At 36.8% G+C, this 18,749-nt stretch overlaps 1 protein-coding gene across 3 annotated transcripts in view; it reads left to right on the top strand.

The window, feature by feature from the left end:
* Positions 1 to 16,803, top strand: part of TUBGCP5 (tubulin gamma complex component 5) — a 28,089-nt gene extending 11,286 nt beyond the window's left edge. For 2 of the 3 annotated variants that reach the window (XM_082076269.1, XM_082076268.1), the window contains 16 exons: positions 1,352 to 1,441; positions 1,988 to 2,081; positions 2,387 to 2,633; positions 2,799 to 3,001; positions 3,728 to 3,843; positions 5,185 to 5,453; positions 6,389 to 6,587; positions 8,036 to 8,224; positions 9,388 to 9,570; positions 9,660 to 9,744; positions 9,848 to 9,968; positions 10,932 to 11,110; positions 11,861 to 11,986; positions 12,566 to 12,654; positions 14,669 to 14,769; positions 15,737 to 16,803. In XM_082076269.1, the coding sequence (XP_081932395.1) occupies positions 1,352 to 1,441; positions 1,988 to 2,081; positions 2,387 to 2,633; positions 2,799 to 3,001; positions 3,728 to 3,843; positions 5,185 to 5,453; positions 6,389 to 6,587; positions 8,036 to 8,224; positions 9,388 to 9,570; positions 9,660 to 9,744; positions 9,848 to 9,968; positions 10,932 to 11,110; positions 11,861 to 11,986; positions 12,566 to 12,654; positions 14,669 to 14,769; positions 15,737 to 15,783 (2,338 nt within the window). In that variant the 3' untranslated portion in view covers positions 15,784 to 16,803. Of the gene's footprint in view, positions 1 to 1,351; positions 1,442 to 1,987; positions 2,082 to 2,386; positions 2,634 to 2,798; positions 3,002 to 3,727; positions 3,844 to 5,184; positions 5,454 to 6,388; positions 6,588 to 8,035; positions 8,225 to 9,387; positions 9,571 to 9,659; positions 9,745 to 9,847; positions 9,969 to 10,931; positions 11,111 to 11,860; positions 11,987 to 12,565; positions 12,655 to 14,668; positions 14,770 to 15,736 lie in introns of those variants that run through there. The other variant, XR_014186684.1, reaches the window with a different exon arrangement.
* Positions 16,804 to 18,749: the final 1,946 nt, after the last annotated feature.

The following is an 18,749-nucleotide window of genomic DNA, read 5'->3' as shown; positions in this document are numbered from 1 at the left end:
AGTTGTATCTGCCATGTATTTGAAGAAGCTCTTTCTGCTGTCCTTGACCCCTCTCACCAGGTTTAATTCTCAGGAGGCCTTAGCTTTCCTAGTTGCCTCCCTACACCCTCTGACAACAGCCTTATATTCTTCCCAAGTGGCCAGCCCCTCCTTCCATGATCCATAAACTCTCCTCTTCCACTTGAGTTTGCCCAGCAGTTCCCTGTTTAGCCAAGCAGGTCTCCTGGCTCCCTTCCTTGACTTCCTATGTGTTGGGATGCTCTGATCATGAGCTTGGAAGAAGCAGTCCCTGAATGCTAACCAACTATCTGGGGCCCCTTTACCTTCAAGTACCCTTTCCCATGGGATTTCCCCTAGCAATTGTTTGAAAAGGCCTACTGAAGTCCAGGGTTGCAATTCTGCTTGCTGTTTTGTTCCTGCTACATGAGGTCCTGAAATCCACCGTTTCATGGTCGCTGCAACCAAGGCAGCCCTTAACCTTTTTCTGCTTCAACCAGACCCTCCTTGTTAGTGAGGATGAGGCCCAGCAATCCACCTCTCCTAGTCGGCTCATCCACCATTTGCATCAGAAAGTTATCGTCAAAGGCACTGGAGGAACCTCCTGGACTGTGGCTGGCTGAGTAGTCCTTCAGCGAACATCAGGGAAGTTAAATCCCCCAGTGCAACCAGGGCCTGTGACTGTGAGGCTGCTCTTGGCTGCCTGTAGAAGGCCTCATCAATCTCCTCACCCTGATCTGGTGGCCTGTAATAGACACCCACAACAGTATCACCCCTGCCAGCCTTAATTCTCACCCACAGACTCTCAACTCGCTCCTCATCTGTGCCTGGGCAGTACTCAATACATTGTAGTTGCTCTCTCACATACAGAGCAACTCCACCATTTCTTAAGTAAACTTTTGGACTAAAGTGTGAATTTTCTTACATGGTTTAAGGAAATTAATATTTTACTTTTTACTTTAGTATTTTTAACAAAACTAACTATAAATTTTTTGAATGAGAAATAGAAAAAATCAAGGATCAAGAATTTAAAAAACAAACCAACCAAAACAAAACAAAAACCCACAAAAATCAAAACAATGCAGATTCAGTACTGTAGTTTTCTGCTATTTAATTGCTTGTCTTGCTGTATATTACTAGATGATATTTTAATGCTTTCCGTAGTATTTTGCTTAATAATATGAAAACAAACTCTGCTTTAATTTATATACTTAAAATGCCTTAAAATGAGCAGCAAGTGTAATCTGATAAAATTAGAACAAAACTGAGCCTGAAGATTATTGTTTCATTCTTACGTTCAGGTGATTCAGCTGGTATTTCAGCCATTAAATGGTTTTCATTTCCTTTTTATAAGGGACCACCATTTGTACACCAGTGATCCTTTATATGTGCCAGAAGAGAGAACACTCGTCACTGAAACTCAGCTTATAAGGGAAACACTTTGGTAAGAGCAACGTCACAAAGCTTGTGTTTTAGCTTTTAGCATTTCTCTCAAGGAAATGAGAGATTTATCTTCAAAGTTTTGTCTCAAGAAAGAATTATTACTGAGCATTTAGCGTGCACCATTGCTGACAATAAAGATTCTGCTTTTATGTGTTAACCATTCACATTCATAAAGAAGAAAGTAGCTTGGTACTTCTTGTATGCATTGATTCAAGTCTAACTGTTAAGAGGAATCAACTTGTTCTTATCCTGCCTCTATGGATTTTTTAATAGTGTCCAATTTTCAAAAATAGATTTGAGTCGTCCTATAGCTGGAAATTATCTCAACTGGAAAGGAACTTTAAAAGATGATTACTTGATGCCAGTGTTTTGTTGTTGTTGTTCTAGCAACAACTTACAGTACCAGTAGCATCGTAGTTGATCTGTGGTCCACTTTTATTTGAAGAAAATAAACTTTTAGGCAAGGGAGAGCTAGTTCTTTTATTAATTATATGATTGTGAGGCTATTAAGGGGGAAAATTACTACTGTTTTTGTTTCTTTTTCAAGGTTACTTTCAGGAGTGAAAAAGCTTTTTATATTTCAGCTGAATGATGGAAAAGTGGCTGTGCGGAATGATATCATTGTAACTCATTTAACCCATGTAAGTAGTTTCTGAATCTCAGCTGAATATATCTGTCATTAGGAAGATGTAATTTTGGGGAACAGGATATTAAACTGATTGTGGAAAAATCACATTTCCACAGTTGTGTTCTGACTAAACTAAGAACATCTGATGTAATAAAAATGAATGGCCTATTCCTATATCTGCAAATGTGATGAAGCAGTAGAGATGGCAGAATTTTATTATATTTTAATTGATAGAAATATATTATGATTTAATTTTTAGGCTTTATAAAATAAAAAAAAAATATTAGATGATTCTAAAAAGTATTTTTTTGTTCCTAGAATTGCCTGAGATCTGTATTGGAGCAGATAGCAGCGTATGGTCAAGTTGTGTTTAGACTACAGAAGTTTATTGATGAAGTGATGGGACACAGCCCAGAAAGTATAATTCATGGAACAGTTTCCACTCCCAAGAAAACTACTGAAGCCCCTTTTAGAACCTATCAAGCTTTTATGTGGGCTTTGTATAAATATTTCATTAGCTTTAAAGAAGAACTTACTGAAATTGAAAAATGCATAATTAACAAAGGTACAGTGCAAGGGAAATTTTACACAAGGGGGGCACACGAGGAAATTTTTATGAGTGAATAATGAAAAACATTATGCAGATACATTTTGAAACTGTGCAAGATGCCATGCTGCATTTTAAAACCTCATTAACATCTTATTATTTTGTTTTGGTTTTTTTCCCCAGATAAAACAGTCACACTTTCAATAGTAATAGATAAGCTGTCTCCTCGACTGGCACAGCTGAAGGTACTTCACAAAGTTTTCAGCACAGGAGTGGCTGAAGTCCCACCTGACACTAGAAATGTTGTACGAGCATCTCACCTGCTTAATACTCTCTACAAAGCTATTCTTGAATATGACAGTGTTGGAGAAGCATCTGAGCAAACGGTAGAGGAAATTATTCCTTCCTTAATAGAACGACACACTAGAATATTTAGTAACTTAAATTTCTTGATGGTGATGGAGTATATTAGCTTACTGAGGAATGAGGATGAATTTGATAGCAATGATGAGTTATTTTTTTCTGACATGAGTTCACTCAGCCTGGACAAAATCAGATTTATGAGGAGGTTGGCAGCAGTGTGGTTTTGGGACTGGGGGAAATCGGAGGCCAGGAGGCTGTTATGGAAGAGGGAGCTTTGGAATAGCTTTCCCTCCTTCTGTTTCTATAACTTCATGATTTAGTTAATGCTGAAGTGTACGGTTTGAGGTTTTTACAGTAACTTGATTACTGAAATATAGTAGATGTCATAATGTCCTTTTGCTTTCCTGTTTTCTACATTATAAAACCACAGAGTGTTTTATGACTATTTCTTACTGTTCAAAAGAGTGAAAAAAATGAAAACTGTTGTTTGGGTCTAACTGTGATGACAAAAGTAACACAGGGAAGCATTCACAATGCAAGCTTCTATTGAAACTACTAAAACTTTAATTTTTAGTTTAACATTTTATCTTCAAAAATCCTTAACAGTAGTTATGTATATCTTATAAACCATAATTGCGTAATGGAGAGGTTAGGCTTTGCCATATTGCTTCTAATACGTAGTATAAAAACATTCAGCCACTTTTTCTGCCCCCTCCCCGCCCCCCCCCCCCCCGCCCCCTTAAATTCAGGTATCCCTTCTGTTCTCGCTCTGGGTTGAAACTGTGAGACCATACTTACAGACAGTGGATGAGTGGATAGTCCATGGTAATTTGTTTGATCCTGCAAAGGAATTTATCATTCAGAGGTAGGAATGCTAATACTGGACACATATAATGCTATGTAAATATTAATGCAAAACCTGCTGTAGAACCTAGAAAGTAAAGGGTGACAATAAAAGTAGGTTTTCTTGTTTGTTATTTTACTTAAGTAGAATTACTTTCTTAATCATACTTTTATAACTTGTCTCAAACTTCCCCTTAGGGAAATTGCATTAGATATGGAGCCCTACCAGGTATTGTTCTAGAATGGAAATCAATGATTTTATTTTTTCCATCTATGATAAATAATCACCAGTCTGACTCTGAATATGTTGACTTTTTCAAAAGCAATTAACCATTTTTCAAATCCAAGACATTTGCAAAAATCACAAAATTTGCTTTTTAATTCTTCTAGTAATGTATAGTTTTTAGAAATCAAATGCTATTTAGAATTAAAACACTCATTCCTTCTAACTTGTAGTACAAGTTAATATGATGTCTTGAATTACATGCACATATCTTAAACATTATTTGAGTTGTCAATTTCTTTTTGTTTGTATGCTGCATTTTGCTGGTCCCTTTTTTGACAGCTTGAAGTGGAAAGTGAATATAAAAATAAAATTTGGGCTCGTAATTGCCAATCCCATTTCCCCTGTCTGCCAGTCTTAATTGAACCTCTCTGTTAAGCCAGATCACAGTGGGCATGAAGTAAGAGAACAGTTCTGGTGCTATTGTAATAAATCCCTAGTAGCTGAGATCTTTAACTTCCGTATTGTGTCCTACTTGATTTCTCTTTCTATGGTTCTGTAGTTGTGTTTTCAGTGCTACCAACAGGGGTGATTTCAACTTCTATTTATATTTGTGCTTCATTTTAATTATCTCACGTTGTTTTCCCTCTGAATTCAAAGACCAAACTGTGTATCTTGATGTAAACAACACAAAAAAGCAAAGTAAACCAAGAATTGAGTTTCACCTACTCTAGAATTTTTCAGCTGTCCCACTAGTATTTGCTTCATTGTGGGTTTTAAATACAACTGCAAGTTAGTAACTAATCATTTTGTTATTGAGGATGCATGCCACTGTGAATAGTTAACTTCCTGGACAAATTTAATTATGATTACTCAATTTACCTTGTTTTGGGGATTTATTTCATTAGACACTTGTTTTATCTCCTGTGAGCTGATTCTTCATCCAGCTAAAGCTTTCATGCTTTCCTAGAGGTGTCTAGATAGCTTGTGGTGTGAATGAGCTTATTTTATATAGTTTTGAAAGTACTTCTTGACTATTGTAAGAGGAAAAGCATAGAGCAAAGATGATATGCATCTTCTAGTAATAAAGTTTCATCTTTTGAAAAGGGAAATGCTCAAAGCCTTTTTATTTCTTTGCAGAAACAAAAATGTTCCAGTTAATCACAGAGATTTTTGGTATGCTACCTACACGTTATATAGTGTGTCAGAGAAGACTGAGAATGAAGAGAAGATGAGTGACAATGCCAGTGCCAGTTCTGGCAGCGATCAGGCCCCTTCCAGCAGGCAACACACTATGGTCTCTTTTCTGAAACCTGTGCTAAAGCAAATCATCATGGCTGGAAAATCCATGCAGCTGTTGAAGAATCTTCAGTGCAAAGATGGCTCTCCGCAGCAGGCTGCATCAAGAGGTGAGATGTCAGTTTGTGGACTGTTATGGTTTGGGGTATCTAACAGGATGGGTGTATTTTTTGTTTTAGTGTTGCCATGGTTTTAGAATAATACGATGTTCCGTGTTGAATGTCAGTATTGTGCAGGTCTGATTGAAAACACTCTTCTGGTGCAAACAAGTGACAAGAGCGAAGTGAGTAAAGATTGGGTGCTCCCTTTGCTTTTCATTGCTTTAAATTTTTCTTGACCTTGTTTTCATGTGCTTACAAAACATATTTTTATTTGTTATGAAGCAAACAAAAACAGTGTATGTTCTAATAGTAAGCTTGTTCTTTTATAATAAGTAGTTGTTTTCCATCACTAAGTTGTCAAATAATTCTGAAATAGTATCTGGAACTTTTTTAAAAAGCTTACTAATAATTAGATGAAAGATATCGATATTTTGGATATTTATCTTGAGTGATTTTAAGGCAGTACAACAGTGTAACTGATGTTGATATTTTTTTTAACATTTTTTTGTTTTGCAGTTTCTTGGTGTTTAGAAGTAGAGATAGCTAAATTATTTTGGAGTCTCTCTAGGTGTATTTCTCCCTTTGGTGTGAGAATATTAATATAATCTGTTCCAGTGAATACTGCAGGGTTGTTTTGAGGTGCTAAGAATTAATTGCCTTTGCACCTGAAGGACAAAGTTCTCTCACAGTCTCAGAAATATTTCATATTTCAGACACCCATTTAACAATCTACTTGAATGTATGCCCAACTTCAGGTGTTGGACTACTCTTACTGTTTTGGCAATATTTAGTTAAATATGGATTTGAGTATTTTCCTTAATAGTGGCCTAAATTTAGTATGTTAAAACTTACCAAGTAAATGTTGAACTATGGAGGAGTTCTTGTAGTTAAGATGTTTTCTCTTGGAACAAAATCTTAACCGTGGAATGTGTTGCCCAATTTAGATGCTGAACGGAAGAGTCTATATACGCTGTTCTTGGAATCGGTGCAGTCTCGCCTGCGGCACGGGGAAGAGTCCATCCCAGATCTGATCACAGAACAGCAGGCCACGAAGCAGAGCCTGATCAAGATGCAGTCTATAGCAGAAAGGCACTTGGAATTGGATGATGTCCATGACCCACTGCTGGCTATTAATTTTGCCAGGTAAATGAATGATCTTCCTGCTGTGATGCTGAGAGCAATGTTCTGCTTGGTGTCATTTGGCAGGCCAGATTTTTACTGCTGCTGAAAACAGGCAGGTGTGGAATGAAGAGAAGCACCAATGTTAAGCAATAGAACCTAAGAGAACAATACCCTTGCACTTAGTTAAAGAAAAACAAAATCAGCGATGAATCTGCTACTCGCATCTGTTAGCATAGAAAGCGGCAGTAGTCCTTACTGTAATAGTTTTTTTAGCAAATAAGTGTTTTGATAGTGAATGTTGTTGTAAAATCTAAACTTCTTAATGTGTTTGCTTGGAATTTGTGCACAATGTCTTTGATTTGCACCAAGTACATTTTTTTGGAGAATGCAGCTTCAGTTGTGCTGTGCTTAAATAATTTAACTTTTAAAGCCTTCCAGAATTCAAGTTAATGCATAAAAGCTCTTCATTCTTTATAATGAGGGAAGTCATGTAGATATTATAAATGTCTTGGCAGTTAGAAGGAAAGACAAACTCTGAAAATCTTACTTACATTGTGATTACAAATAAGACAATAGCTATTTTTGTTTTTCCTCAATACTAGTTGGTGATCTGCATGTTTTTATGTCAGTGCTAGGAGGAGTTTGTTTTAAAGAAATCATAATGAATAGCAGATAAGACTCTTACTTCCTTTGTTCGTTGGGACTATTTTATTTGTCAAAATTGATAGATTAATGTCTGACCCATGTCTATCAAGGCAATAGCTGCTATTGGCTGGGCTTCCTCTTACAGTGGCTTCAACTATTGAGTAGCTTTTTACAAAATATTGTAATAATTTGATCTGTTCTGTGACAAAATAATTAAACTTACCAAGTGTAGACTGCAGATACTCTCTTTCCATGATACAATATTAAAGATAATATATAGGGACCCCATATATAAGGTGCCTCAAACCAATTCTCCATGTGTCTGGTGGTGGGTTTTTTGTTTGGTGGTTTTGGATTTGTTTTGTTATTGTTGGGGTTTGCTTTTTTTGTTGTTCTTCAAATTTTTACTTTTGTTTCTTTAATTTTATTTTTCTTTCCCAGGAAGTTAATCTGACTGCTGTGTATGCACACAATAGTTTTAAAAGTTCCTATGGTAATGGATTTGTTTATTAAGCCATATAGTGTATGAACTTGATGTTGTTTTTTTCAGGATTATTCCTTGAGCAATTATGCCATTACAGTATGCCATCCTTTTTGATATTCTTACTCCTGGTCATACAAAAACAGTACAAAGGATAACTTAGTAGGCTTGATATGTACTATAGTTATGTGAGACAGCTTGTATTACTTCTGCACCATATATTTCAGAGCAGATAGATCCAATTTTGTTTAAAATTTTTGAATGTATAACTTTTTTGTTTTCTATATAACATATTATGTGAATTATGAATCTTCTTCCCTAAGTAGTTTATTTTATTTTGGAGGTTATATTTGGAGCAGAGTGACTTTCATGAGAAGTTTACAGGTGGGGATGTTTGTGTGGATAGATCATCAGAATCCGTGACCTGCCAGACTTTTGAACTGACACTGAGGTCCTGCCTTTATCCTCACATAGACAAACACTACTTGGAATGCTGTGGTAATCTAATGCAAACTTTAAAGAAGGATTATAGGTAAGAAAGTAGGGGGATCTAACATGATAGAATCCTGGGTGAAAACTTGGTCTGTCTTAAATCAACAGCAAAGCTCAGTTCAAGAAGGACAGGGAACTGCTGGAGAGAGTCGAGCACAGAGCAACAAAGATGATTAAGGGAGTGGAGCATCTCCCTTATGAGGAAAGGCTGAGGGAGCTGGGTCTCTTTAGCTTGGGGAAGAGGAGACTGAGGGGTGACCTTATTAATGTTTATAAATATATAAAGGGTGAGTGTCACAAGGATGGAGCCAGGCTCTTCTTGGTGACAACCAATGATAGGACAAGGGGCAATAGGTTCAAACTGGAACACAGGAGTTTCCACTTAAGTATGAGAAGAAACCTCTTCAGTGAGGGTGCCAGAACACTGGAACAGGCTGCTCAGGGGGGTTGTGGAGTCTCCTTCTCTGGAGACATTCAGAACCCTCCTGGACACCTTTCTGTGTAACCTCATCTGGGTGTTCCTGCTCTGGCAGGGGGATTGGACTAGATGATCCTTCGAGTTCCCTTCCAATCCCTAACATTCTGTGATTTGTCTTTGGTGGATATTCAGACAAAAGAGTATTATGTGATATTTTTATATTACTTAAAGTAAAATGGCCTATTTTCTTTAACTTTCAGGTAGTCATAAGTCATCATGCTGTCTGTCTGAAATACTTCATGTATTTATAGTAATGATTCTCGTGAGAGTCGTAACGATACTCATTCTTCCTACTTTCTCAGAAAAGGAAAATCCATATAATAATTCTCTGGGTCTCCACATTAAAGTCTCAGACAGAACTCTCTGAAATTTCATCTACTTCCCTAAGTTCTGTTTAGAGAGAGGGACAGGATTTCCAAACCCTGAGCTATTTCTGAGAATTGCCCAGCCTGTAAGACTGCTGAATACCATGAGCGCTTCTGTTGAAGTCAGTGGGGCTGTTCAAGCTCACAGGAGGAAATGGCTTAGGATTTTGTTCAATTTGAGTGTATGTGAAGGTTGCCTGAGAATTTAGCAAAGGATTTCCTGTGGACTTCATGAAGTTTGTGTTCAGTAGAGTTCTTGTAGTGAGAAGTTTTTCAGATTTTTGTTTCTGTAACAGTTGTGTTTGATTTCACTTTTATGGTTAAGACTAAAGAATTGTTAATTGTTTCTTCCCTGTTTAGGCTTGTAGAATATTTGCAGGCAATGAGAAACTTTTTCTTACTTGAAGCTGGAGATACCATGTATGACTTCTATACATCTATTTTTGACAAAATTAGAGAAAAGGAAACTTGGCAGAATGTTGCTTTCTTAAATGTTCAGCTTCAAGAGGCAGTTGGACAGCGCTACCCAGAGGACAGTTCAAGGTAAAATGCAAAATCCTGCAAAATATGTTTCTTTTACACTTACCTATAATTGGATTGTTACCAATTAAATCCCTTGTTTCCTTGCATAGGTTGTCCATATCATTTGAAAATGTTGATACAGCAAAGAAGAAACTTCCTGTCCACACCTTAGATGGTTTGACATTGAGTTACAAGGTAATGGGTTAATATTGCTATAGTTCTTATACTAGAACAGATTTGAAATGTTGTATTAAAGTGACTCATGTTTTCTGTCATGATTATCCTCTCTTTTTCTTAGGTTCCTTGGCCTGTGGATATAGTTATAAGCTTAGAGTGCCAAAAAATTTACAATCAAGTTTTTCTGCTCTTACTTCAAATAAAGTGGGCCAAGTATAGTCTAGATGTTTTGCGATTTGATGGTAAGAAACATCTTCAGTGAAACATACTGTAAAAACTTGTGCTATCATCTAAGGTAGAAATAGTCTGCTGCTTTCTGCAGTAGGTAGTAAAACCAGTCGGAATTTTGATTCATTCTATAAAATATTAATCTCTATTAGCATTGAAAATGAGATATATTAGGCTGAGCGTGGTTCTAACTTCTTTTCAGCCTCAAGGACAACACTAGTTATTCATGCATTCTCTTTGTCTCTTTGATTCAGGTCTGGTTAATTATATTGGAAACTTGTTACTTCACTCTTCAGACCTTGCTGTTGAAGGGTCTGTCTACTACGCTCTAATGTTTTGCTTTATGTGTAGTCCAAGTTTTTGTGAGTAATAACTTGCAAACAAGTTAAGAAAACAAGATAAAAATACTCTCATTGAGATTGAAACAATAAACTACATAGTTTGGAATGCATACTTTAAGCTACAATTTAAATATTTGGGGATCGTAGAAGCAGATTGCTTAGTGTCTCCTTCACCAGGTTAATTTTTGTATTTTTCATGTCCTATATAAACTGGATACACACATGATGTCCTAGAAAAATAAATTAGAAAGTTGATAGGTTCTGTATACCTGTTAAGTATTTCTCTTCATAAAAGTATGTGGTTTTCTATTGTTTAAACTTTATAGCCTTGTGCTTTGTGGAGAGAGTATACACTTTTTATTTTAATGTAGATTTTTTTTTTTTATCCTTTCATCTTTCATAGAGTCTTTAGCTCTTAAATAGCATTTCTTATTCTAGTACATTGTACACATACTGTCAAACTATTCAGTATGTTGTTGCTATACTTTAATAACACATCTGCACTACAAGCAAAATCTTACATCAGTATTGTGTGCAGAATAATAAGAAATAACAAATTTCAGTTTTAAGTAACGTTTTGGATACAGTTTGTCTTCATATGCACTGCAATGTAATATTCTTGCCTTTTCTTTGTAGAATTAGTTTGTGCTGCAGAAAACCCACAGGTTAAGGAAGGAACTTTATTAGAACAAGGAACGCTTCCTCTATTTGGACTGCAAACAGAAAGTATAAAACAACAAATACATCGCATGTTCCTCTTAAGAGTGAAACTTATGCATTTTGTTAACAGCCTGCACAACTACATCATGACTAGGGTTTGTCTAATATCACACTTTCATTTATGTTAACTTCTAACTGGAAATGCAGTAATAATTTTAATTGAAAAAAAATTTTAAAAAGCAAAGTCATAGTCTACTGTCCTTTCTGTAAAAGGATTTTGAGCTAAACGTGTTTCAGTTTTAACTTGTCACTTATAGACCAATAATTCTAAAAATGCTTTAGAAGTTCTGCGTGCATATGATTGATGTTTGGGTATTATTAGTTCTTTGTGACTGTTTCTCCCAGTGCTAGATGGCTGAAGCACAGTCCTGTAAAAAGTAATTTCTGTAAGCTGTTACTCTCTTTAGAGCTATTTTGCCTATAGAAGTGTTACTACAGACATTATAGTTCAATGGATCCTTCTCAAAAATCTCTAGTATACAGATCCAGAAATGTATGCACAACTTCTCCAATACAAAGGCAATGCCTGTAGATTTGTGTCTACTCTACTATTGTGGTTTTTTGCCTTTAATAGAAATACTCCAAATCGGCTCCTCTGGGAATAGTCTGTCTGCCCGTGTGCAATGGCAATATTCTTACTTGTATGAGGAATGTCATTGTGCAGTTGTGAGAAGAGTTTGAATTTTTTGCTATATTCGTGGTAATTTGGATGGTGAGCCTAAAATTTGGGAGGGAAGAGTAAATTAATCAGGTAATTTTAGGCTCTTAATAATAAAATTAATGGAAGAGAGTCATAAGCACTTGTTTATAACATGGATTTTAATAACTATGGTCTTCTCTTTAAGATACTTCACAGCACAGGCTTGGAGTTTCAGCATCAGGTAGAGGAAGCCAAAGATTTAGATCAATTGATAAAGATTCATTACAGATATCTATCTACAATCCATGATCGCTGCCTACTGAGAGAGAAGGTGAGTAAAAAAAATTGGCATATTTGATATATTGAGTTTAGTAGGACAAGAATGTAGTTTAGTACTAATTATGCTGTCTTTTCAGTAGAAACGTACTAAGGAATATATAGGTACTCTTGAGGAAACAGTAGCTTTTCCAGATTTAGCACTGAGATCCAGTTTCTCTTGCAAGTCTCGGCTCAATTCTGTCAAGGAGAGAAGATCAAATTATATTCTTTATATGGGATTTTAGATGACTCATTTGTATCTAAGAGGTGGGTGGATTTAAACCAACTTGGTGACATCATAAGGATTATACATACTGTTATGGCAGGAAAAGGGGGTACAGGGGTAGCACTGTAGCCTTTTATCCCACATACTGTCTATGCTTACTCCTCATCAAAATAGTCATCTGTGAAATGAATTAGAGAACAAATACAAAACACAAATTTGGAAAAATCACATTGTACTTGGGAGATTGTTTTTACACATCAGATTAAATGGCATGGGATACCTTTGTATTGCAGCTTCATAATGAAATTGATCATGCTTAACAAGAATTTCTGACTGTTATTCCTTTTGTTTTAATGGTTATTTTAGGTGAGCTTTGTGAAAGAAGCTATAATGAAGGTGTTAAATTTAGTACTGATGTTTGCAGACCGTTGGCAGGCTGGTCTGGGGGCTTGGAAGTAAGTACACCTACCTAAAGTTCTACATGGTCATAATTTCACAGCTCAGACTATGACTTCAAGATATTTTTTTGCTCAGTATTTAATGGCAGATACCAGAGGCTAATTGCTGTTTCTTAGCAGAAGTGAAATTTGTTTTAGCCAGAACTTAACATGTTTCATGCACTGGAGTTCAGTGTTCAGTGCCATTGACTTTGGAATCAAGATTTTCATGCAGAATGCTTAATTCCATTAGTTCAAATGCTCAAATTCTGAAGTTATTTTTGGTCTGCCCTTTCCTATAGTACCTTTTCTGTGGAAACAACCTGAGATTTGTGTCATAGTTGGGATTTTTAGAAAAGGTGTGCTTCCTTATGTGCAATGACTGAAGTTAGAAATCTACCTGTAATTTCCAAGATAAGATTAGTGTGTTGGTCTGTGAATCAGTTGTCCCTTAGACAAGATTAAAAATAATATCTGGGTTTTTTTTTTTGGAATAGAATAGACTATTTTAGTTGGAAGAGACCTACAGGGATCACCTCGTCCTTCAGGGCTGACTAAAAGTTGCAGCATGTTGTTAAGGGCATTGTCCAAATGCCTCTTAAACACTGACAGGCTTGGGGCATCAACCACATCTCTAGGAAGCCTGTTCCAGTGTTTGACCACCCTTTTGGTAAAGAAATGCTTTCTCATGTCCAGTCTCAACCTCCCCTGGTGCAGCTTTGAGCCATTCCCACGTGTCCCGTCACTGGATCCCAGGGAGCAGAGCTCAGCACCTCCCTGTCCCCTTCCCCTCCTCAGAAGCTGCAGAGTCATGAGGTCACCCCTCAGCCTCCTGCTCTCCACACTAGACAAGCCCAGAGTCCTCAGCTGCTCCTCCCAGGACTTGCCTTCCAGCCCCTGTCACCAGCTTTGTTGCCTCCTCTGGAGGCATTCAAGGGCCTTCACACCCTTCTTATTAATAAATTGCGTGGCCCAGAACTGCACATGGTACTTGAATACGGCCACACCAGTGCTGAATACAGCAGGACAATTACCTCTTTACTGTCTGGTTATGCTGTGTTTGATGCACCCTAGGAGGCACTTTGCCCTCTCAGCTTTTAGGGCACTCTGCTGACTCTCATGGAGCTGCCGTTGACCAGCACCCACAGATCCCTTTCTGCAGGGTTGCTCTCCAGCTACTTCTCTCCCAATTTATACTTTTGCTTGTGTAACCTACTGCTTGAAGGATGAATGATAGAGGGCAAGTCTCCAAGACTATGTCTGGCACTTAAGGGTTGATCTGTGACCTAGAGGCCAGCTGGTGTGGACTGGCTCTCATCCATATTTTTCAGAACTAATACTCTTTGGCACAGAACCTAGAACTCAGATCCTTCTCTCTGTGGCATTTGGAAGTTGCTATTTTTGGATTTTGAAGTGTCAGAAATAATTTGTCACGGCTGCTGATAAAGACTGAAACTCAGGGCATGTGGTTGCCTGCTCTTGGATGTGACAGGAAAAAGTCATAGCTGATGTGCTGTCATCTGTATCCTCTTGGGAGAGGGGGAAAAGGAAAGGAGTGACTATTGTGAACTACATCTTCTCCCTCCTCTGAGCAACAGCTGGCACAGTCCAGAGTGGAATTCAAGAGCTGGCTGACAGTAAAGCAGTGTGGGTGTCCCTGTTTTATTTGGCAGAATAGGTTTACCCCAAGGAGTTCTGAAGCAATAGGAACCAGGAATGGCGGTCTTGAAATAAAAAGCTATATAGGAATAATAGTTGTCAGTTGGAACCACACAGTTCTTCCTGGTTACTGCAGAGATTTCCAAGATAATAAGGAAATTATTAATGCCTTTGTGATAGTGCTCAGATGCTCCTGTCAGAATTGCCTTTGTTTTCCAGAAGCAGTATGCGCAGGGATAACTGAATACTGTAAGTTGAAGCCAGAATGCTATGCAAAGAGTACTTTTGTCATTTACTTTGAAGTTTTGGTCATATTTTGGTGATAACATAGTGGCTAGTCTGTTAAGCATTCCTCTGTTAAACTGTTTTGCAGGATGGAATCCATAGAGAAGATGGAATCCGATTTTAAAAACTGTCACATGTTTCTTGTAACTGTTCTCAACAAAGCGGTCTGTCGAGGCTCTTTTCCTCACTGTAAGTACACAAGGCTTTTCACATACCTGCATATATTGGGACACAAGTGTTACAAGGAACGTATTTACGTTTTAATCTGTTTCAGTGTTTGTCAATACATCTCAAATAATCTCATTTTGTGAGGTATTCACAGAGGCATGTGAAGCCTTACTTCTTAATAAGTTAACTTCATTATTTTTTTAAAGTATTCATGCCATGGTTTTTAATGACAGCTGTCTTCAGCTTACCTGTTTTCTAGATGAGGGGATGCTGATGTAGATAAGCAAATGACAAGCAGTTTTCTAAACAAATTAATTGAACTAAGTTTTAGAGAGCATAGAAAAGCATTCTTTTTGTTGTTGTTGGATGAGACCTGTGATATATGTTGAACAGATACAATTTTTGTATTACGATGCTTCAGCTGCCACTGCACCGAGCTCTTGACTCTGCCTGTCTGTTGGAAGTTTCTTCCTCAGTAGCAGAAACAGCAGAAGATGACATGTCTGTGCTTCTACTTGCAGCCTGATATTGGCTTAAATTGCTAATCAGTGCCAGTTTGAGTTGGGGGGCACCTGCTGAATGGGGGTTAGCTGGGATGTCAGGGCGTGTTTGAATGGGTTCCTAAAAGAGGTTATATCTGACATCACTGCTACTCAGTCTACAAGAGCTTGTCTGCAAGAACAATCTGTGAGAATGGCTTACTGCATATAACCTCCCACAACATTTTTTTTGTGTACAGCAGTAGTATTTCAAACAAATGAACTATTTTCTCATCAGTTCTTACCACCTGAAGTAACTAATGGATAACTGATGTTGAAGATGGTAAAATACCATCTTAACCGTCAGAAATTCATAAAATGTCTTACCATCTTAAATCCTGAGTGTTACAATTAAAAAAAAAAAAGCTACAGAATTGGATATTGCAATAAATACTTGCAGACTGCTACAGATGCAAATATTAACTACGTTTTTATGGTTTGGTTTGCAGTGGAATCTTTAGCTTTGTCACTGATGGCTGGCATGGAACAAAGTTAACACCTGAGTCCACTGAACTGCTAAATAACTGAAAGCAGCGTTTATGTTGAAATCCCCTTGTTAAAAAACTGTAAGCATTTTACACTCCAGTTTGAAATTTATATAGCTAAAAGATGCTGATGGTTTGGAGCTGTGTAAAACATTTCAAAATGTAAATAATGTATAGGTGTTTAGGTGTATTAGTTGTGGCAGTATTTTTCTCTGTATGTATATGCTTCGACATCAAAAAACATGTACAGTGTAAAATTCATCCTGTGTAAACAACCTTACATGAAAATACATAAAACTGTACTTCATGATGTAAAAAGGATTATTATTTTTCTTTGTTAAGAAACATTGCTGATGTACTGTTTCCATTGACTTTGCAGCTGTGACTAGGTTACAGGGCAGTGTGGAGTGGTGTGACTCAATTCATATTATTCCAAAGGTTGATTGTGTTCATTTCTGGCCTTTTTTTCCTTTGAAAAAAGGCTAAGAGGCATTAATCTTATTTACTAAATGGTTCTTAAGAGCATTTTGGGAACAGTTATGACTGTTATGATAAGCTGACGTAAAAAATACAAGATTAATTTATCAAAATTTTTGCAGACCATAAAATACCTGTATTTTTTATGTTAAATGATTAAATGCTTACTAATTTTAGTGGCAAGTCTTGTCTGTTTAAGTAGGATCAAGATCCCAGTGGGTAATATATTAATTTTAACTGTTGGATTGTTGGGATGTTTCAGAGGTGGTCAGATACGACTTGATCATTCTCCTACTTCAAAGCATTTGCAAACAAACCTTATATGTAATAGATGATTTATTGTAAAGCGATAGATTGTAATACAGAAGGGTACATTTCTAGAGAACTAAATGTGGAGCATGTTCTGCATAAGGTGACTTGCCCTGTCTCCTCCCTGTGGAATTTTCTCTGTAATCCTGGCATCAGTAGACCCCCATTAATATGAGAAAATCAATCATAGCCATTTACATCTTTATTTATTTGAATAAATAAAATATTTAATAATTGGAATGTCACCATTGTGTACGTTTCTGTTGAAATCCAGTTGGTAACTGAAAGTTTGAGGACTGTTTCTGCAAGATAAATGAGTTATATTACTACCAACTGTGCGACTCCGTGGCTTACATTATAAAACTTTAGCTGTGAACTAATAATTACTTTATATGAAAATGAATATTGGAGTTCTTGTTTGAACAGGAGTTCTCAAAAGGTTCTTCCAAGTTACAGCCATAAAATCTTTTCAGGTAAAATTTTTTTTTTTTTTTTCTTTTTGGAAGTATAACACTGGGAAACTTTGCTGCCCCTTAGTATATTCTTGTTTGACTGAGTGGAGGTTTTTTTTTAAAGAACGTGATGTTTGTGTTATCCTCTGCTCCCACGTGACACACTTTGCCAAGTGAATGTTTTTTTGTGGTAGGTGGACGCCTATTAACAACAGTAATTTTTACTTCCACTTTACCATGACTGGTTCTCATTTGACATTGCATATTATTTATTGCACGCAGAGACAGCATATGGTCTTTATTAGATGTTTCATGCTCATTCAGAGTAAAACTGAATAGCATACTAGTAGTTTTTAAAGGCATACTTGTACTGCGAAGTTCAGCGCTTGTTGGTGCTGCTTCATTACTTTTTGAGTATCTGTATTCTTCTACTCTGTTCTTTTAAAAATCTATCAAGTGGTTGCTTTATTTCTCCTTTCTATACAGTGGTTACCTTCAGTGAAATAACTGCTTTTCATAGACTTACCTTGGATAATATTAGCTAGATAAAGGGAAAAAAAAAAATCCTTCAAACCTTCATGTTGTTGAAACAATAATTCCTAGTGAATATCTTTGCACATTTTACTTATTTTATTTGAAAGACTCCGTGCAAGTGAAAGAATTTGCTGTTTCACCTATTTTCCTGCTTAGGAATTAGCTTTGCATTCTGCAGAGAGACTTCTGTGCGCCTTGGAGGTGGGTGATGCCTGCATGCTGTTTTCCAGCCAGATTCCAATATTTGTTTGCTCTTCTTTTGTCAGAAAAGCACAGTGGAAGATCTAGCTTTGGCAATGTTAGCTGATTCTAGTCACAGACATCCCCTGTGCTTAGCTTTTTGTGTGTCAGTAACGCTCAGCAGAGAAATTCCCTTGGATGAGTCCATCTTATGGCACCCCTTTTTCTCTAGAACCACAGAAAAATAAGTCTTTTATTTTAATGTGCATGCCCTGTGATCCCACCGGGACCTTTTCATCAGTCCTCTGGAGCAGATTAAGTGGCTGTTTACCTGTTTGGAGGAAAGAAGGCTTTTAGTGAGGTTTGAGATATTTTTGCTTTCTATTTGCTCAAATTTCCTTGTAACGTTTTCTGATTTCTTTACAGAGTGGTATTACTTGGATTCTGTCCTGTCTCCATTCCTTCTGGATATTTTTCAACCCTGTTCCCAAATTACAATTTTTAGCAGTTATCTCTGAATTGATTTGAGTCTTAACTTTTGGACACTCTTCCCCTTTTGATGGAGGAGACCTAGCATTTGACTATGCTTTGCTTGCACTTCTGGAATTTCAAGTATGCAGTTGCAGAGATGTTAGAAAAATGAGGCCAAATTTATTACGTGTGTGTATAACTTAAAGGGGTTCTGTCATAGACTATTGTGTTGTAAATTGTCAAGTCTAGCTAAAGGAAAATGTAAAAAATAGCCAGCAAAACATGTAGAAACTGAGCTTTATAAGCTTCCAAAGTGTGTATCTTCTAATTTAAAAACATATTTTTTTAAAAAGCCCTCTAGGTGGCAGATTTTAAACTTTCAAGGGCTTTTTTTGTTTTATTAGTTTATCTCTTTTTTGAGCTCAGGGATGTTAATTCATAACATCGAAAGCCTAGTCTATATTTAAATGAGAAAAAGCATGTGTTTTCCCCTAAATATGCCTGCTCTAAAAAGCATAAAATAAGAAATAGTTACTTAATAGTTTCAAAAGAAC

The sequence above is a fragment of the Streptopelia decaocto genome (genome assembly GCF_964273445.1).
Source record: "Streptopelia decaocto genome assembly, chromosome: 1".
NCBI classification, from domain to species: Eukaryota; Metazoa; Chordata; class Aves; order Columbiformes; family Columbidae; genus Streptopelia; species Streptopelia decaocto.
The sequence above is the reverse complement of the archived record's forward strand: the minus strand, read 5'-3'. Positions and strand labels throughout refer to the sequence as shown.